Source organism: Fundulus heteroclitus, chromosome 19 (genome assembly GCF_011125445.2).
Source record: "Fundulus heteroclitus isolate FHET01 chromosome 19, MU-UCD_Fhet_4.1, whole genome shotgun sequence".
Taxonomy (NCBI): domain Eukaryota; kingdom Metazoa; phylum Chordata; class Actinopteri; order Cyprinodontiformes; family Fundulidae; genus Fundulus; species Fundulus heteroclitus.
The window spans coordinates 542,042-564,501 of record NC_046379.1 but is presented as its reverse complement, the minus strand read 5'-3'; the positions used below and the strand labels follow the sequence as shown (position 1 = coordinate 564,501).

General features: G+C 47.1%; 2 protein-coding genes across 5 annotated transcripts in view; one reads left to right on the top strand and one right to left on the bottom strand.

Moving 5' to 3' along the window:
• The window catches only part of LOC105939740 (semaphorin-4E), an 18,725-nt gene extending 9,313 nt beyond the window's left edge, over positions 1-9,412 (bottom strand). The window contains exon 1 of the mRNA XM_036150876.1: positions 9,182-9,412. The gene's annotated coding sequence lies outside the window, so the exon portion shown is untranslated. The remainder of the gene's footprint in view (positions 1-9,181) is intronic.
• On the top strand, positions 2,175-22,460 carry LOC105939739 (serine palmitoyltransferase 2). 4 transcript variants are annotated; one of them, XM_036150878.1, is made up of 13 exons: positions 2,175-2,515; positions 7,449-7,643; positions 8,676-8,830; positions 10,751-10,899; positions 12,217-12,341; positions 13,414-13,507; positions 14,506-14,611; positions 14,734-14,953; positions 15,172-15,298; positions 16,723-16,858; positions 16,934-17,063; positions 18,891-18,938; positions 21,809-22,460. In XM_036150878.1, exons 1-13 carry the CDS (start codon positions 2,369-2,371, stop codon positions 21,926-21,928), a joined length of 1,752 nt encoding a protein of 583 aa, XP_036006771.1. In that variant the 5' UTR covers positions 2,175-2,368; the 3' UTR covers positions 21,929-22,460. The 4 variants fall into 4 exon arrangements, with proteins under 4 accessions (XP_036006771.1, XP_036006772.1, XP_036006773.1 ...); XM_036150879.1 differs by lacking the exon at positions 18,891-18,938; XM_036150880.1 differs by lacking the exons at positions 16,723-16,858; positions 16,934-17,063; positions 18,891-18,938.

Below are 22,460 nucleotides of genomic sequence, written 5' to 3'. Positions count from 1 at the left end.
ATTAAACAATAAATATATAATCATAAACGTGTTTTAAGTGGTTATGAAGAGACAAATCACTTCAGATAACCAAGAGAAACAGAAACAGGTTTCCTCTTAAAAACCTTTAAACGTGAATAACTCCTCCTTCAGCAGAATTTTCAGTGGACCAGAACAGAATCCGAGCTTTATTGTGGCTCTGCTTCCCCTATAGCTTCTTCTACCCTTCTTCTATAAACCAGGTTATAACATTGTTCTACAAGGACAGCTCAAAAAATTTAAATTGTGAAAATGTTCACAGTTTTTTGTCCCTTGTTTCAGAAAGGGAAACTTGTATATTTATAGATTTATTAAACACATGGTGAAATACGTCAAGCTTTTTTTATTATTATTATTATTATGGTTAAAAAATCATAGAAAGTTTAACGGAAGGAAAATGTGGTAAAAAGGAACACCAGCAGCTGTGGCATCCCTGCATTAGCCACAACCCCCACCTGCAGTTTAGTCCCTGCAGAGCTCTATGCTCACAATAATCAGCGGGACAGGATTGTTCTGTATAGAGCAATATTGTAAAAAAGAGTGATTCCCTTACAAATAAAATGCTGCTATAAACATTGTGTCTATATATCTAAGTCTGCTAGAAAACTGACAAACTCAGAGGCTAAATCCTCCTGAGACGCCAGGATATTTGGGCCCACCAACGTTTGTTTAAGTAATGAACATCTGAAATCACAGTGAGCATGCCCAGTACGCTCTCAGCAGACAGACGTGGGGAATAAATCCTACGGCCCCAGCAGTGCTTTGGTCTGAATTTCTTGTATTTTTGCCCCACAGCCCCTCCTTTTGCCCATGTTCTCAGCTGTGTCTGAAAGCAACTTGTTTTGGTGCCGTTCCTTTAAATCTAAAGGAGGCACTTCACACTCCGCCACCCTGCAGGTCGCAGAGCGTTCAACTTCACCCAAAGGCCTAACGGCCCAACGGCTTGAAAAATATGACCCAATCAGAGTCTAAAGAAATCTACGCTGCTACTGGAGGGACTGTAATCAACCATTCTTCGCTCCTAGAGACTCAGCAGACACAACAACATATATTTAAAATGCTGCATATGTATATGTCACCTTTAAATTATCTTTTCTGTTGTGAACTGAGTTTCAATTGAGTCCTCTACAGACTTTTAGTCCTGCTACATTTAAAGGGACAACCGCCTGCTGAGGAGGATGAGGTCTGAGGGGTATACAGGCAGCTGCTAAGGACATTCCTGCATAAAACATGAAAAATGTGTTTATGGTCTGAAACTATTTTGCTATTCTGGAAACTCTTTGATCTACTAGAGGGGGATGATGCATTGTCCACCACTTTCTCTGATTTCAGTTCCCAAGTCGTCACATTTGACAATCCTTTAGCTGAGCTGTCATTTTCTGCACTTCTTTACCTTTTGTTTCCTCTACAATCCCAATTCTCATCATAGCACTCAGTTCTTCTAAGCAATGCCTGGAAAAGCCCATTTTACTCCATTTTTCATAGAACACCACCCTCTAACCTGCAGGTAGATGCCAAACGGCTTTGTCAAATAATTTGACTTGACTTCACTGACTGTGCTGCACACCACAGGTCTGGACTTATAGACTTGATGACTTAGTTATATCATAAAACACTTTGGCTTGAGCGTCTTTACTAAAAATGACTTGATGCTTTGATCAAAGTCAAACACCTGGTCAGGAAGCCTGTCCAGGTGCCAACAGGTAAACGGTGCATCACGGGGCTAAAAGCTTTTATTAAAGAAGCTTAACATTCATACCAAACATTTTTAGATCCTCTGTTTGATGTTTAAACACTTTTTTTGTGACATTTAAACACTTTTTTTGTGTTTTATGGGTGGTGTTTTAGGCTATATAGCTCATTACTTTTAATTAACAGAGAATTAGCAACACGCAATATCACTGTGGCTCTGCTGGTTTTCTACTATTTTACTGCAAGCAAATGATTTGGCATCCAGAAACCTTCATAGATCCAGTCAGCATGCTGGACTGTTGTCATTGCGTCTGCTTAGGCCCCGCCCCCTGTGGCTGCCGTGGCCCCCCCCTGTGGCTGCCGTGGCCCCGCCCCCATGTGGCTGCCGTGGCCCCGCCCCCTGTGGCTGCCATGGCCCCGCCCCCTGTGGCTGCCGTGGCCCCGCCCCCTGTGGCTGCCGTGGCCCCGCCCCCTGTGACCGTTGGTTTCCGGTGTGAGGAGCATCTGCAGGTCACTCTGCCCCGTGTTTATGTGTGGCTGAGCGGGTCGGACGTGGAGGAGAGCCGCCCAGCTTCGCATCCTGTCCCCGCTCCGTACCGCAGGCGGCCCGCTGCATACATGCCAGATACCGCCGGGGCTCCACGGCCGTTTCCCAGCGATGACCGACAGCCCCGCGTCCAAAGCCGCCGGCTACGGGGGAGCGTGTCCGCATGCGAGGAACGGACCGAGGCAGGAGCGGAACGGCTTCCCGAAGAGCCTCCGCCTCTGCCCGCGGGAGCAGAACCGGGACCAGGACGGGGAGGAGGTGAGGCCCCGGGACGGGACGGTGGGAGAACCGCTGCCGCTTCGGTCAGAGCTGCATGCGCACCGGAGCACCGGAGCTCAAAGTTGGGACGCAGGACTCCGTTTAAAATAGTCGCGATTGCTCGGTTTGAAGCCGTTCCTCGGTCACCGGACCGGAGCTCCAGGCAGGTGCAGCTGGGTTTTGGTCCCGACGGGCTGCTGCTTAATTCGGCGCAGTTTGTGGACGGGTCCGGGCTGCTGGTGCCGCCCTCTCAGCGCTTTTCAGGGAGCGGCTGTTCCGCTGGAAGGGCGGCTGCCATAAATCTGAAGTGACAACAGGGCTGATCCGGATCAGTGCACATCCGAATCCGGGCTTTCACACACACACACACACACACACACACACACACACACACACACACAGAGTAAATCATTTAGACGTCTGTCAATTATTGGGATTATTATAGAAATATGAAGAATTCAAAACAGTTTTAATGCACTTAATCTGCCACTGCTTTCAAAACTAAAACCTAATAAAGCTAGTTAGTGATCCAATGATTGGTTTCTGTAGCAGCGGTCATCGGTAGGGCCGATTCTTACTCTTGGACGGCCCTTATCTGTGAAGTAAAACCCAACTTGTTCCTGATCAATGTGCAGTAAGAGCTACTAAGTAGCACTGGCAGCAGCCTCTCCTGAGTTTAGTAAAGAAGAAGACCTAACCTCATCTATCTGTGGTGTCAATGAGCTGCTGTGGGCCACTGGAGAGGAAACAGTGTTTTCTGCCGGGGTATGTCCACTGGTGAAGCTGCCACAACCTGACATCAGGGTGGCTTTGATTCATGCTCAGAAATCACATTTCTCTGTGATCCCAGGTGGAAAAATACAGGAGAAATGTTGAGTTTGGATGAACGGATCACATTTATCCTGGCTTTTGTTTAACATGGACCCCCCCACCTCTGACCAAAATCAAACGCATCTTTAAATGTCAGCAGGTAACGGGAAGCTGAACATATCTATCTCTATCTATCTATCTATCTATCTATCTGTCTATCTGTCTATCTGTCTATCCTTCTGTCTGTCTGTAGATATATAGATATAGAGATATAGACATATAGATATAGATAGATAGATAGATAGATAGAGATATAAACATATCGAGATAAATATCGTATATCAAGATTCAGACTAAAAACATTGAGATATTATTTTTGTTGCATATCCCCCAGCCCTACACCTAACCTTTTTGTCCCTGTTTTAAAACAGTGGTTAAATTCTGTTTAACTGCAGAGCTGTGTAACAGCCACTGCCCTCTGGGTAACGGCTCCGTCCCTTCATGGGGACTTTCAGTGCAGGTCGGCGTTACCGTCTGCATGGTGGGAGTAAAACCCTCCAGAGAGCCTTCCATCCCTTCTACCGACTGAGACGTTTAACACGGGAGGCTCTCCTGGCTGAAATATCTGTTTAGCTCTGCACTAGAACAACCACCAGAACGTTTAATATGGTGGTGGTTGTAACGTCTGTGTTGTTTTAAAAACGTTCTTCTGGCTGTTGGAAATGTTCTGCTGGTTTTACCGCTCAGGAGAGGCAGTCCCAGCCAGACTATCAGGTTTAGAGACTTTGTCCTAAGTTTGAAAAAGCAAAGCGTCAGTGAAAGGTGATGAGCTGGGATCATATTCACATGTGATGAGTTATGTGTGTAATAAGCACTCGTTCAGACGTTTCCTGGAAAACTTCACTGCTGGGTATCAGAGAACAACCAAAGTTCTCCAGAATGAAGCTGAGATGATGATGATGAAGGCTAGCGAGGTCTGAGGGCTTTTCTCCGACGTTTTATCGCCACATTTCTGGAGGGAAGCAGCTGTTGGCTCCCAGCGCGCTCTGAGAAATGGACACACCGAGCTTAAAACGTAAAATGTTCTGTTTCTGGTTTTATGCTGCAGCGTTTTCCTACAAGGCAGCAGAGCTCGGCTGCTTGCTTTGCATGTCTGCTGGCAGCCGCCCTGCTTCCTGTCCACAGAGGGGGGGGGGGGGGGGCATGGTTGTCTCGTTTATCAAATCAGTAAAACTCTCCTAAACAATCCCCAGAACTGACTCTATCCTGACGGTTGCTGTTTGAATCACGTGTTCAGACATTAAAAAAAATGAAATAATGTCCGTTTATGCCAGTGGTGACCAAAGGTTGGGCCAGTGGGCAGAACTAGCTAAGTTTAAAGTTGTGTTTTTCAGTTAAAATACTAAAATAATGTCATTTTTTATATTTACCTGTTCATTAATGTTAACTAGCCCTGGTTTATTCTAGTTAGTGGTCCACTGACTGAACCGGACCCAGTAGTCACCTGAGGTTCTGTTTGCAGAGCAGCATCCATGTTCCTGTGGTTCTGCCTGATTTACACCCACACTCTTTCTTATCTTCACTTTTATTCTGATTGCCGTAGAAACCAGAGAATCAGGAGGAATGTGAAGTCGGTGCCACCCGCGCCGTGGCCCGGCAGAATTCTGCTGCTAACAGAGACGCCGACCCGCAGCACCTGTTCCTGCCCGCCTGCAGTTTTTCCAACACAGGCTAATGAAATGTTCCCCTGGGCGCGCGGCGTGCTGCCTTCACGGCCCGGTTAGCTGCTCCCTTCATGCAGCGCCACAACACGCTGCTGCTGCTGCTGCTGCTGCTGCTGCTGCTGCTGCTGCTGCCGCTCACAACCAAAACATCTAAGCTCAGAAAGTTGGTTTATTTAGAGCTTTGCAAACGATCTCCTGCAAGAACAGAGAGGTTTTCTCTGCTCCGCTGGTTTGGATCATCAGAGAGAAACCGCGCTCCTGATAAAGTTCCTGCACATGACGGGCCTGCTGCTCGTTAAGGCTCCTGGAGCAGCAGCATGACGGTCACATGCTCCGCTGCAGCGAGGCCAGAGGAGAGCCACACGGCTGCAGAAATGCACAATGGAGAGGTTCTACCCCCCCCCCCCCCCCGGTTAATGAGACGCCCCCAGGATCGGCTGGTGGAGCGTTTTAGATCAGAACCACCAGCTCCTTCCTGTTCAGCTCGATCCAAACATAAATACGTCACATCAGAGTCATTTCTCTGGCCAAACTAACCCAACCTCAGCCTAAATTCATCTTTACTGAAAGGCTTCACGTGTGAAGAAGATGCTCCAGTTTTCTGAAAGCTTTAAAAAGCCGTGAAAATGTTACTTTGGTCCTAATCAATTGACCGGGTTGTTAACTTCTGGTGGTTCGGTTTCTCTTCCGTACTTCTTAAAATTTCCTTAATTCTAAGATTTTTCTTAGAAATGTACCTCAAGATAAACCTCAGAGAGCCCCTAAAGGGGAAACTGTTAAAGAGGACGTTTAGCGAGGCTAACAGTGTCTGAAGCAGGTGGAAACAGAGAGAGCTGATTGGCTGATCCACCACCTCAACAGTGGAGGAAATAAGCTCATAAATGTATTTAACAAACATGTAGATAAGATAAACTTTATAATGTCCATGAGGGGAAATTAAGTAGTTTCAGCAGCCTGACGGGTTAAAGGTGCGGCTCTAATAACGTTATTTTATTTAGGGTAAAAAATAATAGGAAAAATGTTGAATAATCATGAATACAAATTGGTGAAATGTTCAGAAAAATCTATTACAGAAGAATGTTTGTATTATTTGCAGACTGTAAAACATTTTAAAAGAATTGGATAAAATCTCTGCATAAACACACTGTAGACAAGATAAAGCCCAATAGAATCCACTCTGTACACATAATAATACATACTGTAAAATGCTCTAAACATTTTAAAAGAATTGGATAAAGTTGCAGATAAAATCTCTGCATAAACACACAAGATAAAGCCCAATAAAATCCACTCTGTATACACAAAGAGAAGATTTAAAACCAGTTTACCTCCAACTCTCCTCTGTTCTCTGCCCAGTTCAGTTTTATCACCTTTTTCTGGTTCATTTCAGTCGTTTTGTCAAATCCAGCGTTACACCAGCAGGTGATCCCAGTAAAACGCCGACAGGTGAGTTTATATTAAATCACAATGCCCCCTCCCCCACCTGTTGCTGTGCATTACCTGTCAGCTGGCTGAAAGAAGGTTTGACTTGTCCCTCGCTAGTTAGAAAAATGAATTTCTTTATGGAAAAATTGGGTTGTGAAACACCAGGAAAGTCTTGGTGTGGGAAATAATCCTGGTTTGGATTCGTCCCAGAAATAAAGCTGCAGGTGAGGGATTTACTTGTTGCCATGCCAACACCACATCATTTCTCTCTGAGTTCAGAAAGCCAAGAAACGGCCGGAGAGTCGGAAGCAGCGGGTTTATAAAATATCGTAGACATTCTAAGGGTTTAATCAAGTGAAAATGATTTCTACCAGCCATGTTCTGACCTCAGCCGGCCTTCCTGGTGTTTTTCCAACTGGGAATGTGAAAAATCCAACTTCTGAGCATAAAGGGGACAAAGAAGGTCCAGAGGCCCCCTTGATTAAGGCAGGCCCGTTAAAAAGCACCAGTGAGGTCTCTGAGTCCACGTCTGGACCAGAGCTGTGCAGCTAGGCGTGGCTGAGATGTATCTGTACATGCAGAAGATCTCATCATCACCGGTCTGAGCCTGGGTCTGGACGCCTTTATGGACGCCACAGAAGCTGGAAGATGATGCACAGAGCCCTGCTTTAAGCGGGCCGACGCTGGAAGCACAATGTTTAATTAGTCCCTACACGAGGCGTTATTAATGAGCTCTCAGATGCTCTGTTTGCCATGAGATGGAGATCCTGTAATTAAGGAAAAGGTTACGATGGTCATTACTCATGGCTTCACTCTGGAGGATGGAGGTGATGGCTGGGCTCTAATTAATCTAATGAATATCAGACGTGAATATCAATGGAACAAAGGAGCCAGGCGCTAATTAAATGTTTCGTTTTCTGCAGCCTACATGAGCTCCTAACGTCTCCATGGATGCTGCTGTCTGTGTTGTGCAGGGCCGAGCGGCGCCGCGTCATGGCGCCTGGTGTGGCCGGCCCGTCGGGGAGTCCTTTGAAGAGACGCCCATGCTGGTGGCCGTTCTCACCTACGTGGGCTACGGCATCCTCACCGTCTTCGGCTACCTCCGGGACTTCCTCCGCCACTGGAAGATCGAGAGGTGCCACATCGCCAGGGAGAAGGAGGAGCAGAAGGTGAGGAGGAGCGCAGAGGGCTCCTGGTGGGTTACACTGCAAAAATAGAGCTAAAAATAAGAAACTATTTCTTGAAATGAGAGTATCTCTCTTTGATTTGAGAAGGAAAATAAGATTATTTGCCAATGGAATAAGATTTTTACACTTAAAATAGGAACAATCATCTCCATCCTATTTCAAGTTTAGTATATCTAATTATCTTATTTTAGGGGTAAAATACTCGTTCCATTGGCAGATAATCTTATTTACCTGCTCAAATCCAGGAGAAATACATTAATGTCAAGAAAATGTAACTTATTTTTAGTTCTCTTTTTGCAGTGTAGGGCCTCTGGCAGCAGCTCTTCCTGCACAGGCCTCCGTTCTTTCTCCTTCAGCTTTAAACCGCCGGATTAAAGTCATTCTCACCCCAAGCATGTTTGTTCCACCGAGACATTTGGGTTCTGCATTGCAAAAACGGATCTAAAAATAAGTTAAATGTTCTAAAATTAGTGTATTTATCCTTGATATGCACAGGAAAATAAGATCATCTGCCAATGGAATGAGCATTTTTACCCCTAAAATAAGATAATTAGACATCCTGCACTTGAAATAAGATGATTGAGATGATTGTTCCTATTTTAAGTGCAAAACTCTTATTTATCTGTTCAAATCAAGGACAGATTCACTCATTTTAAGAACATTTTACTTATTTCTAGTTCCGTTTTTGCAGTGTGATGGGAAAGGAAACGAGCCTCTCCTGCAACAATGAGCTAGGATAATTATTACAGCAGTGAACTAGCCTGGTTTCCAGCATAAACCCAGAAAAGAGGGTTTCATCTCCGGTGCTTCCAGACGTCTTCCTCACTAGACGACAGGTTGCAGAGAGAAGCAGAGAATGTAACGGCGTAACGTCTGCTAGGGAGGGCCATTGTTTCTGTGGAGGAGGTTAAGTCGATCCGGGGAAGGGATTTAATCTCTCTGAGGGTCCAGAAGCCGTTTTATCACATTCCTTTAAGCGCTCCAACCCCTGTCCGTCTCTCCGGCCCTCTGCAGGACTTTGTGCCGCTCTACCAGGACTTTGAGAACTTCTACACCAGGAACCTGTACATGAGGATAAGAGACAACTGGAACCGGCCCATCTGCAGCGTTCCTGGAGCCAAGATGGACCTGATGGAGCGGGTTTCCCACGACTACAACTGGACCTTTGAGTGAGTGACTCTCTCCTCCCTGTCCTGGTCCTGTCTGCTTTCTGCAGCTTCCACGCATGAAGCCTGCCCCCTGCAGTCCGTAGCAGGAATATCTGCTCCTAACGCCGTAAACGTTTAGCGCTCAGGTCTGCTGGAGCTGGACGGGTTGGACCGGATGCTGCAGGTACGCCCCCCACCTGCTGCTGTAGCCCAGAGGAAGTTAGGAGGCAGTTTGTCAGTGAAAACCCTCCATGTTGTATTAAAACGATAAATCACCCTCACAGAACCAGACCAGACTGTTCTCCCTCATGGTCACTCATCTGGCTGCTAGCTGTTAGCGGTTAGGTTTCCATGAGCTCCTCGTTAACTTACCTGGATGGAGACGCGGTGATGGAGCTTCCTGCTTATTTCTCCTGCTCTTTGCTCACAGGATCAACCTGCTGCTTCCTCTTTGACTTTCTGCTCCGCTCCAAACCTGCAGGCTTAGCGTTGATGGATGGAGGTGTGATTTCTGCTGCACAGGTGGCACGTCCTCCTCCAGACTGCGTAGACACGTGGCTCAGACCAGCGGAGTCAGAGAGCTGCGCTGCTCTGCTGCTGGCTGCAGGTTTGGGTTTTGTTGTTTTTCAAACAGCAGAACCCGTCATGGTGATGAAGAGGAAGCCAGCAGTTCCAGAGAGAATCCCTGAAAACTGCTGTTCTTTTCATATTTAGGTTCTGCTGAGCCTGATTAACCCTGATCTCCTGTGAAGCTGCTCTAAAGGCCATAATAAGGTGTTATAAGGGAGGCGCTCAGGTAAACTGGGCCTCAGCTTACAGACTACAGTCCATCCAGAACCAGATGTGATGTTTCTACTTCTTTCTATTGTTTCTTTTTAAATCAGACATTTCTCATGTGTGAACGACTCCTGGATAAAAGCCTCAGTCAGTCAGTTCAGGGACGAGGGGACGTGTTTGGAGACGTGTCCTCTGGTGGACAAGTCTTTGGACATTATGAGCAGTGATGGAAAAGAAAAGCCTGAGAATAACGTCATAGCTGTGAAACACAGATACACAATCCTCATGTGTCCTTTGTTTCTTCCTCGTAGACTTCTGTCCTTCCTTTCTGGCTTCCTCTATTCTTCCTTCCTTCCTTCCTTCCTTCCTTCCTTCCTGTCGTTCCTTCCTTCCTTTCTACTTCCTTCCTTCCTGGCTTCCTGTTGTTCCTTGCTTCCTTCCTTCCTGTCTTCCATTGCTTACTTGCTGGCTTCCTTCATTCTTCCTTTCTTCCTGACACCTTTCCCACCTTTCTTTCCTCCTTCCTGGCTTCATCCTCTCATCCTTACTTCCCGTCGTTCCATGCTTCCTTCCTTCCTGTCGTTCCTTCCTTCTTGTCTTCTTTCCTTCCTTTCCTGGCTTCCTCTATTCTTCCTTCCTTCCTTCTTTCCTTCCTTTCTGGCTTCCTCTATTCTTCCCTCCTTCCCGTCTTTCATTGCTTGCTTGCTAGCTTCCTTCCTTCTTCCTTTCTTCCTGACACCTTTCCCACCTTTCTTTCCTCCTTCCTTCGTTTCTGGCTTCATTCCTTCCTTCCTTCCTTCCTGTCGTTCCTTGCTTCCTTCCTTCCTGTCTTCTTCCTTTCTTCCTGACACCTTTCCCACCTTCCTTCCTTCTTTCCTTCCTTCCTTCCTTCCTCATCTCCTTCCTGACCTCCTTGTTCTCTGTTTCCTGTCCTCTGTCCTCCCTCCCTTGTCTCCTCCTATCATCCTCTGGCCTCCTCTGGCCTCCTCAGGCTGTCTAATCTCAGATGACTGTAAATCCAGCTGTTTAACCCAGATTAGCCTGATGAATGGATCTGAACAGACGAGCGTCTTCTTTCCGTCCTTCCTTACCTTCTTCCACTAAGTGCTCGTTATGAGACCAGCAGCCTTCTAGCCTCCTCTGTGTCCTCTGCTCTCCTCCTAGGTACACAGGTGAGGTGGTGAAGGATGTCATTAACCTGGGCTCCTATAATTACCTGGGCTTTGCTGAGAACACGGGCCGCTGTGCTGACGCTGCAGCCGAGGTCAGCGTGACGTACGGCGTCGGGGTGGCGAGCACCAGGCAGGAGATCGGTAAAGACATCAGAAATATCCCTCCTTGCCCCCCCACCCCCACCCCCCACCCCATAGTCATCATGGCTGCTTAACTGTTTATTCTGGTCGATACAGAGAAATGTCATTTATCACTCAGAAAATAACCCGGGTGCTAAACTATTAAGATAATACTTTAGTAGCGTTTCAGTTTCCACATTCAGCCTTCATCCTTTCCTCCCTCCTTCCTTCCTTCCTCCTTCCTCTTCTCTTTATGTCCTTCCTTCCTTTTTCTACACCTTTGTTCCCTCCCTCCTTCCTTCCACACCTCTTTCCTCCACCTGTCCTTCATGTCCTTTCCTTCCTCCTTGTACACTACTGCCTTCTTGTGTCCTTCGTCTCTGTCCGTCTTTGTCCTTTAACGAACTCGTCCTCCGTCCTCCTTGAGAATCTGGCCTGAATCTCAGATGTTTTTTAAATGTAAATCCGTTTATACGCTTTAAATCTTTCAGTCTGTCAGGACGTCTCTTGTTCCCAGGGAGAATATCTCGCCTCAGGTAGATTTTCATGCAGATGCATTAAAAAAGGGTCAATAAAAAGTTCAATAGAATAACAGTTTTCCTTCCTTTTCTATTCTATCATGTAGGTTAATATTAAATCATTACATCCTCCCAACCAATCACAACGCAGAGCCAGGAACTAAGCCCCGCCCCCTTCAAAGAGTTCAGAGAGCATGCGTTCTTATTTATTTTTAAACTTACAGTTTTGGTAAAAACTTGGTTGAATAAAGGGTTGAGTTTGAATTTGGTGTTTATATGACTTTATCGCATAATATGTTGCTAAGCAACAGCATAAACTGTCCAGGGCTGCATTTAAAATATATGTTTTAATATAATATATACTAATGTGTTGTGATGATGCTAAATGTTCCTTTTCTGCTGAGCATCCCTTAGATTGGCCTTAATTAGGGCGGCAAAATCTCCTTTTTAAATGACCTGACCGCAGTATATTAGTTAATTCTTTAAGCATTCAGGCACGTCATGCCTGCAGGATATTTGTTGTTTATTGCATCATTATTTACTGTAATAGTTTATCTAGTTATTAAACACAGCTCAGTTGTTTTGAAGCTGAAACGGCAGACGATGACCTGAAGCAGCGTCTTCAATAAAACCTTTTTAGTTTCTGTAAATCACGCTCAGGTGTGCTGGTTATAATGCTGTAATAACCTAATAACACTCCATCATTATTAATGTCCGTCGGGTCAGTCTGAGGAGGACATGCATGTTTTTAACAGAGGAACGTTTTCACTCTGCTTTCATGGTACGTAGCAGCAGTAACACCTGTCTGTGTGGCATCCAGGTAACCTGGACATCCACGAGGAGATGGAGAAGCTGGTGGCAGAGTTCCTGGGCGTGGAGTCGGCCATGGCCTTCGGGATGGGCTTCGCCACCAACTCCATGAACATCCCAGCACTGACTGGCAAGGTAAGGCGCTCCAGCTTTAGTTCCTGCTGTTCTACTCTGTCTGCTGAAGATGGCGCTCTGCTTAGCGCCGTCCTGCACCTGGAGGCGGCCGCTGGGCGGAGGCAGGCCGCTCCATCAGATCATTCAGAGCGAGGCGGCCGGCCGCTTTCTGTCCTCCTAAGGCCGTGCAGACCACTCAACCTGCTGCAAAACACTCAACCTGCTGCAAACCACTCAACCTGCTGCAGACCACTCAACCTGCTGCAGACCACTCAACCTGCTGCAGACCACTCAACCTGCTGCAGACCACTCAACCTGCTGCAAACCACTCAACCTGCTGCTAAACACTCAACCTGCTGCAGACCACTCAACCTGCTGCAAACCACTCAACCTGCTGCAAACCACTCAACCTGCTGCAAAACACTCAACCTGCTGCTAACCACTCAACCTGCTGCAGACCACTCAACCTGCTGCAGACCACTCAACCTGCTGCAGACCACTCAACCTGCTGCAGACCACTCAACCTGCTGCAAACCACTCAACCTGCTGCAGACCACTCAACCTGCTGCAAAACACTCAACCTGCTGCAAACCACTCAACCTGCTGCAAACCACTCAACCTGCTGCAAAACACTCAACCTGCTGCTAACCACTCAACCTGCTGCAGACCACTCAACCTGCTGCAGACCACTCAACCTGCTGCAGACCACTCAACCTGCTGCAGACCACTCAACCTGCTGCAGACCACTCAACCTGCTGCAGACCACTCAACCTGCTGCAAAACACTCAACCTGCTGCAAACCACTCAACCTGCTGCAAACCACTCAACCTGCTGCAAAACACTCAACCTGCTGCAAACCACTCAACCTGCTGCAAACCACTCAACCTGCTGCAAACCACTCAACCTGCTGCAAAACACTCAACCTGCTGCAGACCACTCAACCTGCTGCAGACCACTCAACCTGCTGCAGACACATAAAAAGCCACGGCGGCCCGGCCAACCAAATGAGCCGGTTTATTTTTAGGCTGGCTCTCTGCAGAAGCATGTCTGATGGAGGAACACACCTCATGAATTTCTGATTGGTGCCCTGCAGGGATGCCTGATCCTGAGCGACGAGCTGAACCACGCCTCTCTGGTCCTGGGAGCCAGACTCTCCGGCTCCACCGTCAGGGTCTTCAAACACAACAGTGAGTCTGATTCACTGATAAATCCTCCTTATAGGAACCGGGCTGAACGTTTAATCTGCTCTACAGCTGAACGTTGGTTCTGCTCCAGTCTTTTATTTTACCAGGAAAACATGCTGATGTGAAATAAACCAGGCTAATCATTTCTAACAGGATGTTTCAGCCTCAGTCACTGTAATTCCTCTAAACTGTTCCAGACGTTCTGCGCCGTATTTTAGGCCTTTTTCCCTAATTCTGCATCAGATGCTGAAGTCAGGAGAACTTCCTGGTACCGAAGCTGTGATTCTGGTGAAATGTTCCGGTGCTGAACATCCAACAGAAGCACCAACCTTTTAATGTGATAAATGTCCATCAGAATCAGAACACATTGAGAAGAAGCATCTGTTGTTTTCCACCCATGCAGCCTGAGATCAGCGGGTTCTTTGGGTTCTCTAATTTCTCTTGGTTCAGTGGCCTATATGTTTCTTTTAATGCTGTTTCTGCCACCTTAGTCAGAACCAAGGTTATCGTTTACTAAAATGAAAACTAGAAGTAAAAAACATTTTAGTTTACTGAAACAAAAATAAAAACAAGACCTTTAAAAAAAAACTAACTAAACAAAAGAAAATAAAACTAACTGAATTTTAACAGAAAATGTTCTTAGATTTCATTTATGTGTCTTTTTCATAACGCGTTAACATGAAGTCCAATTTCCTGTTGCAGTTTTTGTTTTCGGGGATTTTGTTACAACTCTTTCTGTTTTTCAGTCGTATTACATTAAAAAACTAAAACTGTAACCAAAATTAATAAAAACTAAACTGAAACTATAAATAAAAACTAAACTGAAGCAAAGCATAATATAACATAAAAACTGAACTAAACTAGCAAATGAATACTTAAAATGAATTAGAGCTAAACTGGAATTGAAAGTCTGAAGTCAAAACCAAATAAAAGTAAAAACTAATGAAAATCTGAGGACATTTTAGACGGTGCGTCTGATTTGGACCGGTTCTGTCTGTCAGACATGCAGAACCTGGAGAGGCTGCTGAGGGAAGCCATTGTTGGCGGCCAGCCCCGCACCCACAGACCCTGGAAGAAGATCCTCATCGTGGTGGAGGGCATTTACAGGTAGAACCCTCTGAGAACATCCCTGCTGGTTCTGATGGAGCTAAAAAGAACCGTGTTCTGTGTGGAACGCCTCATTAGGCGTGGCGCTCCAGTGTCTGCAGCTGATGTCTGTGTCCCTGCAGCATGGAGGGCAGCATCGTGCGGCTGCCGGAGGTGATGGCGCTGAAGAAGCGCTACCGGGCCTACCTCTACCTGGACGAGGCCCACAGCATCGGGGCCCTGGGTCCGGGGGGGCGGGGCGTGGTGGAGTACTTCGGCCTGGACCCCCGAGACGTGGACGTCATGATGGGCACCTTCACCAAGAGCTTTGGAGCTGCGGGGGGGTACATAGCTGGGAAACGGGTGAGGTTCTGGTGAAGAGCTGCTGATGTTCTTTCCTTCCAGAACGCGGTTCTGAGCAGAAGGCGGTTCTGAACAGAAGGCGGTTCTGGGCAGAACGCGGTTCTGAGCAGAAGGCGGTTCTGGACAGAACACGGTTCTGAGTAGAACGCGGTTCTGGACAGAACACGGTTCTGAGCAGAAGGCGGTTCTGTTGACGCTGCTGTCTGCTCGTGCTTCAGGAGCTCATCGACTACCTGCGCTGCCATTCCCACAGTGCTGTCTACGCCACCTCCATGTCTCCTCCTGTGGTGGAGCAAATCATCACTTCTGTGAAGTGCATTATGGGAGACGACGGAGCAATAACAGGTTCGTATCGTTCGTCTGTTTAACTCAGAACCATGGCGCCTTTAGTGACTTCTTACTGGGCTTTCAGAACCTCTTAGACTCTTGCAGATGTATTAAAAACTCTTTTTTTATATCTATTAGTGTTTAACAGGAATATTTACCTGCACTCAGTTGTTTTTCTGTTTTATTTTCTAAGATCAGATCCTGTAAGTCTCACCAGTAGCCACCAGGGGTCAGTACAGTCCCTCTACTGCAAAGTCTGACGTTTTTTAAAGTTATTCTTAAGGCCAGCTGGTGGTTTTTGGCTCCCACTGGTGAAAATACTGGTTCTGACTTTTACACGTAGAGTTCAAACTTGACCTTTTTTTAAATCCTTATTTTTAGCTGGAATTGGTGAAATGTGACCTAAATGTGGTCATCATTAAAACAAAACGTTATAGTAGGATTTCACTTATAGAGACCTGAGTCCTGGTGTTAGTCAGGATGGAAAGACCTCAGAGCAGCAATTAGTGCTGCCCATCAACCTGGGAGGGGAGACCAGAGATGCTGGACCATGATGGACAGAACCATGAAGGACAGAACCAGGATGGACAGAACCATGAAGGACAGAACCAGGGTGGAGGAACCATGATGGACAGAACCATGATGGACAGAACCATGAAGGACAGAACCAGGGTGGAGGAACCATGAAGGACAGAACCAGGATGGACAGAACCATGGTGGAGGAACCAAACAGCTGATTCAGTACAAACACCTCATCATGTGATCAAGCACGGTGGTGGAGGCCTGGTGATGTGGGCGTCTTCTGCAGCCTGCAGGTCCCCCTGCAGTTCTGAGGTGGACCATGTGAGTCCATCTGTCCAGCAGCTGAAGCTTGGTCCAAACAGGATCATGGTCAGAACCGTGATCCAAACACAGCAGCAGAGTCAGAGCAGCTGAAGGAGAAATGAACTGATGGTGCAGCGGCCTAGTCAAAGTCTGAACTGAAGTGAAGGACATGTTTCAGTTCTCGGTCGGCTCACAGTACTGAGCTTTGGACGCTGGTCTTCTCCAGACATGAGGACGTGTCTCCTAGCAGGACTGCGTGCTGCAGACTGGAAGCAGCTCCGTGTTTGTAGCTCCGCCGGCTTCCTGCTCCACCCGCCGCTTTGCTTCGTGTGTTAGATGCAAAGAGAACGTTTGAAAGGAGCCGTCAGTCTCCTGGTGTCTTCTGGGAGCAGCAGATTAGTCTTCAGAGCAGGTAGATCACCTGAAGGCTGCTGGATGCTGCAACTCTCTGACATTTTCTCACACTCCGCCTTCTTCCATCCTTCAAAGCGCTCCGCTGTGAAGAACAAAGTTCTGCTCTCACACCGTCACTCCTTCCTCCTGCTGTTCTGAGCGGGTCAGACTAGCTGTGAGGTCTGTAGGTGTCACTGCTCTCTGTAAATCTGCTGCTTGTCCAGGTCGTAGCCGCGTCCGGCAGCTGGCCCACAACACCGTCTACTTCCGACGGAGGCTCCGGGAAATGGGCTTCATCATCTACGGGAACGACGACTCCCCGGTCGTACCCATGATGCTCTACATGCCCGCCAAGATAGGGTGAGCCTGGAGCTGTGCTGCGACCTCTGACCCCCGCTGGCTCGCTCCTAACGTTCCCTCCTGTGTTCCCCGCAGAGCGTTCGGCCGGGAGATGCTGCGGAGGAACGTGGGCGTGGTGGTGGTGGGCTTCCCGGCCACGCCCATCATCGAGTCGCGGGCGCGCTTCTGCATCTCTGCCGCTCACTCCAGAGACCTGCTGGACCGGGTGAGCTACCAGCGCCGCCGCCGCTGCCGCTGCTGCTGCTGCTGCTGCTGCCGGACAGACGCTAGCATACAGAGAGTTCAGCATTCATCCAGATTAGGCAGCAGGTCCTCCTTAAAACGGTTTTAAACGCAACACTTTTCCAAACCTCTGTGCAAGTTTTGCAGAAACATGTTTGGATGTTTGCAGAAAGAAGCCGTTCCTGCTCAGGGAGCCCCTCTGGGATGTGAGATCGCTCTAATTAGTCCCAGGCCTCCCCGCTCTGAGCTCGCTGCTGCTTTTGCGTTTCTGTATGGCTCCAGAGGGCTGAGGCTAATTACTGAAGTTATGCAGATGCAAAGTTTGCTGCAAAGTTTTCAGCATGCGGCCTGATAGCTGGACTGGAGCAGCAGGAGTCCTTCTGAGTGGGACTGATGGAGCCAAAGCAGCAGGAGGTGTGACCTCCAGGGGACTAAAGCGAGAGATGAGAGGGACTTTCACACGAAGCATTGCTCTGTGATGAGCTGAGTGATCCTCTGCCATGAAAAGACAGCGAGGCGATCTGGTCTGACCTCAGGTTTCTGTCTTGAAGTGTCCTCAGGCGGTTTGGCTCTTACTGGCGCGGCTCGGTTTAAAGAGCAACGTGCAGCGTTAGCTCAGCGTCTGCAGCTTAATGCATAACTTCACCTAAAGCTGTTCTCATTGTGATCATCTGTGGAGGTGCAGACAGTCCAGCTCTGATTAGCATGGAAGCATAAGTTAACGATTCCTCCACCATTTTCTAATTATGGGCTGGTATTTGGGTGTTTTTGGTATTTGGCAACAAAAAGAAACTGAAAGTATTTCTGTACACGTTGGGCGAGGCGCCACACTGAAGCCAGCCTCCTCTAATCCTAAAATACTTTATCAGGACAAAAGTGAACTGAATTATTTTACACAACCTAAAAATCCTCTCAGCAATATTTATGATTCATTAACAGAAAACAAACAGCAGATTTCTGTCCCACTTCTTGTTTAACTGCATTTGCTCTTCATCACTGATGAGATGTATTTCATTTTAATTTATGCAGAATTTATTTGTAGTTATTTTGATTTAGATACACAAAATGGAAAAAGGTAAGAATAAACATTGACCTAATGTTTTTTTTTTCTAGAGCAGCAGTGGGCAGCAACAGGTGAGGGAGGGGCAGGGATGATTGCTTCATTAGGCCAGACTGAACTTGGGTCTTTCTGGTTCTTTCTCCTTCATGACTTCAGACTGCAGGGTCAAAGTGAATTTATTTAACAAGGAGTGGGGGGGGGGGAGTGGTAAAGGTGCACTACACCTCCAGACCAGCAGGTGGCAGTAATAAAAAACCAAAGGCTAAAGAAGCAAAGTCCAGCCGAGAAGCCCGTGTCCCGCCGTTTCTTCACGAAACACGATGGACAACCAGCGTTCTCCTCTTTGGTCGTTCTCCACCACAGAACGCAGGTTAGAGATGAATCTCTCATAAAGTTAAAAACAGCATGCAGGTCTTAGATATGAAGGCAGAGCGGAGGTCAGAACCCTGCAGTGAAGGGTCCGACCAATCATCATTCAGCACGTAACCAACTCAGTAATGCCAGGGTCACCTGAAAGTCCTGCGCCCAGACCAGGAACTTTTATCTGGGAGAGGTTTGACGCGGGAATTTAAGTTGTGTTGAGACACACAGAGGGTTTCTCAAACCGTGGGTGAAAGTCGCTGCAGTGGAAAAGAGACTAACGTCTGTTTTGACACGTAGTAAAAACCCTAAAACACCTGAACACTGATAACGGCTCATTTTGACCTGGTCGTTCACTTCCTGTTCACTTCTTGGTTTCCTGTACTGCAGGAAGAGAAAAATCAAACTAAAAAGGACGATAGGAGCCTGGATGGAGAGGTCAGTGGCTGCAGAGTGGGACTGTTGGTTGTTGGTTTGAATCCCAGCCTGGGGTCTGTCTGCATGGAGTTTGCATCTTCTCCCTGTGCATGCGTGGGTTCTCCAACAGTCCAACAACACGACTGTTGGGTTGAAATGAGTTTCTGGATGGCTGGCTGTCCTGTGTGTCTCTGTGTTGGACTGATGGACACGTCCAGTAAAGGTCCACTGATGCAGGCATGCGTTCGCTGATCCATTAGCGCATTCTGCCGCCACGCCTCCACCAGGGTCCTCACCAGCATTTCTCTTCAACGTAGCGGTGGACGGCTGGTGAGGATGCATGAGTGTGTGCTGGAGTGTCGTTCTGTTCCCCGGATGCGTTCCTAAAGCGAAGCGTGGCGCAGTGCAGCTCCAAAGGGGCAGATCGTCAAGCTATTAAAAGCTAGCGCAAGCTAATGTGGTTCAGGAAGTTTATAGCTGCGCTGATGCACGTTCAAGAACTTCACTGACCTTCTGACAGTTACGCCCATAAACAAAATGAGCGTAACGCTCTAATTTCAACGTCTATTCCACTGAAATGCGCTGCAGAGAACCCTGTTGACGTCACATGACGTGCATTCGTTAAAGCGGCTGGTGTTGTCAGACTGATTGACAACAACAAGTTTTCAACTTGTATTTTAACAGCTAATTTAGCTGTATTCACTCTTTGAATGTCTGTCTCTGTTTCTCTGAGAACAGAGTTTTACTTTCACTGAAACCGACGTGTCAACGTTGGTTTTTAAATGATTGAGCCGATTAAAGTGGGTATAAAACTCACTGTCTAAAAACCGACGTCTGAAAACAATCACTGCGCTGACAGCGCTGAACTTTGCAGATAATAATGTTCAGCGGTGGTCAGCCTGTTTTCTCCTCCTCTCCACAACTAGAAGCTCTTTTCTCGCTGTGACACGTTCATTAGGTTTGGTTTAAGAGTCGCAGCGTAGAAAGATGTGACAGTGGTGGAGACTGGCTACCAGCGCTCTTCCTCTCTGAGTGTACATGCACTCGTCTTCCTCTCTGAGTCCATCTCTGACCGTTTCCTTCAGGCCAGTTAGAGCAGAATAGATTGGATAGTAAAACATGGTCATTTAAAAAAAAAAAACAAAAAAAAAAACAAGTTTAGTTTATAAATCAAACAGATGTTCTCAGGAAGGTAATTTTCATTGATGACCTGGTGTGTAAAAAAAACAAACAAAAAAACGCCAAGATTTATATTGTTCACATCTTTAAAATTTGTTCCTATATTGCAGTTTACAAATGTTCTTAGGAAGGAACACAAACACTTGCTTATTTTTTTATTGTTAGATTTTAAATCTTCTACATTGTTTGCTACCATTGTTAATGTTTTATGTTTTTCTTAAAGGAACTTTGCACAAGTTAGAAGGTTTTTCTTTCTTTCTCATACATGCCTGACATGTAAAATGAGTTTTTCCTCCATTTCCTGCAGTTTCCTCTACAGATTGGTCAGTTCATGAGGAAACGATCAGGGTCGTGTTCTCTGCGACACGCTGCGCTCTCATTCACCTGCTTACTCTGTTCAGTCTCTGTTTTATCTCAGAAGACATGACGCCTTTAAACAAAGAGCTGTGCAGTTGCAGCAGCAGATGCTTTTCCTCTTCAGCGCTGGCGTCATTTCATCTTCTGGCCAGAAGGGAAACTCAGGAAGTTGTGCTCCTTTGATAAATGGTTCTTTTTGTTTAAATTGACACGTGTGTAACATTTGTTATCAATGTGCCATTTTTCTCATGTAAATGGAAGAAGAAAAAACAATATCAGCTTCAAGAATCAACCCAAAAGAATCGTCCCCGCGTATCGGTTATCGGTATCGGCCTTAAACTCCTGTGGTGGACCTGGACCATCCAGGGAGGACCCCCCCCCCCCCCCCCCCCCCCCCCCCCCCTCTCCACTGACTGCGGGGGACGGACACCAGCCTGCTGAGCCATGCAGGCGTTCCTCACATGACCGAGAAGAAATCATGGACCTTCATCAGGTCTAAGAAATAAAGATGTAGAAACATCAGATGTTTCATATCTGGAAGCTTCTTTTGTTCTGGAGCTTTTCTCTTTTCAGCCTCTTCTCCTGTTTCTTCAGTCGCGTTAGTTTCACCCTGACTTAGCGGTAAAAGAGGAGACATTAGGACAGTTCTGGGCTTATTTATTCCGGCGTCTGAAATAATGAAATCATCTGTGGCTGAATGGGTCTCTGTGGACCCAGACGGGTCACATTAGCTGTTAGCAGAGCCAGTTCTTCTCCTTTAACACCAGCAGAACAGAACGAGCTGAAGCAGAGGAGTGGCAGCATCCCTTCATGTGTCAGGATGTTCAGATCCGGTTCTGTTGGTCTTCCTACTTTGGAGTCGTAGCTTCTAGAACCTCCAGAACCAGAACCACGATCCTGAACCAGAGACATCAGGAGAAAAACGCTTCGTTGACCGACTGAAAACATTCGGCTGGCTTAGCTTGTGGCAAACGATGGTCTCCCTCTGATGAATGTGGGTCATAATAAAAATAATAATTCATTTTTAATAATAAAGAAGTCAGACTGGTCAGAGAAACTGATGTAGGTAAAAGTTTCCCTGCTCAAATCAAAGGTTTTAGATCAAATGCAGGAAAGTGGTCTGAGTCCAGTCAGCTCAGGGAAACCTGGTTCTGGTTCTGCTTTATTGGCCGGAAATGTTTCTATTGGTTCAGCTGCAATTAAGTTCTATTTCACACACAGCAGGCGCCGTGAGAAAAACAAGAGTTAATTAAATCCTGAAAAGTGTAATATCTGTGTTGAAGCTGCAGGCCCATAGAGCAGATGTGACTGATGCTGCGGCTAAACGCTGACATGCCTCTGAAATGTCTCCTCAGGCGCTGGCTGCCATCAGCGAGGTGGGAGACCTCCTCCAGCTCAAGTACTCACGGCGCCGGCTCCAGCTGACGGCGCCGCGGCCCTCTGATGACGCCGTCTACGACGACATGGACGACTAGAGCGGATCAGAACCCGGGTCCAGACCATCGGGTCCAGACCATCGGGTCCAGACCATCGGGTCTTCCATGAGGATGAAGACGGTTCCCCACAGAGACATGGACGCTGACGTCCAACCTCGCCTTAAACAGAACACCTGACAGCAGCTCCTCCTCCTCCTCCTCCTCCTCCTCCTCTTCCTCCTTTATGTCTCTGGCTGGTTTTCATCACGCTCTCCGTCGTGTTTCTGCAGATTTCAGTTACCAGAACCAAGGTTCTTGTCGTAACAGCGGAGCTACCAGGAAGCTGGAGTTCATTTTAAACCTTAATCCCATTTGTGATCCAGAACCTTTCAGCTGCTGTCAGCAGAAAGTTCTGGATGTTGCCGTTTTTGCACAGAACCTCCAGTTTCCTCTAAATCTAGAAAATTTTTCTAAATATTTCTGACCAATCACCTGTTTGCATCTTAGCGGTCCAAACACATCCTTTAAGCTCTGGGTTCTGGTTTCTCTTCCTGCTGCAGAGGTTTGTAAAGGTCACGCTCCTGAAGATGTT

What these genes read in the sequence shown, in the direction of transcription:
- LOC105939739 (XM_036150878.1), top strand. Translation starts at nt 2,369, where the DNA reads ATGACCGACAGCCCCGCGTCCAAAGCCGCCGGCTACGGGGGAGCGTGT. An exon ending in GACTACAACTGGACCTTTGA is followed by an intron (nt 8,831 to 10,750) that starts GTGAGTGACTCT and finishes CTCTCCTCCTAG; the next exon opens with GTACACAGGTGAGGTGGTGA. An exon ending in TCCCAGCACTGACTGGCAAG is followed by an intron (nt 12,342 to 13,413) that starts GTAAGGCGCTCC and finishes GGTGCCCTGCAG; the next exon opens with GGATGCCTGATCCTGAGCGA.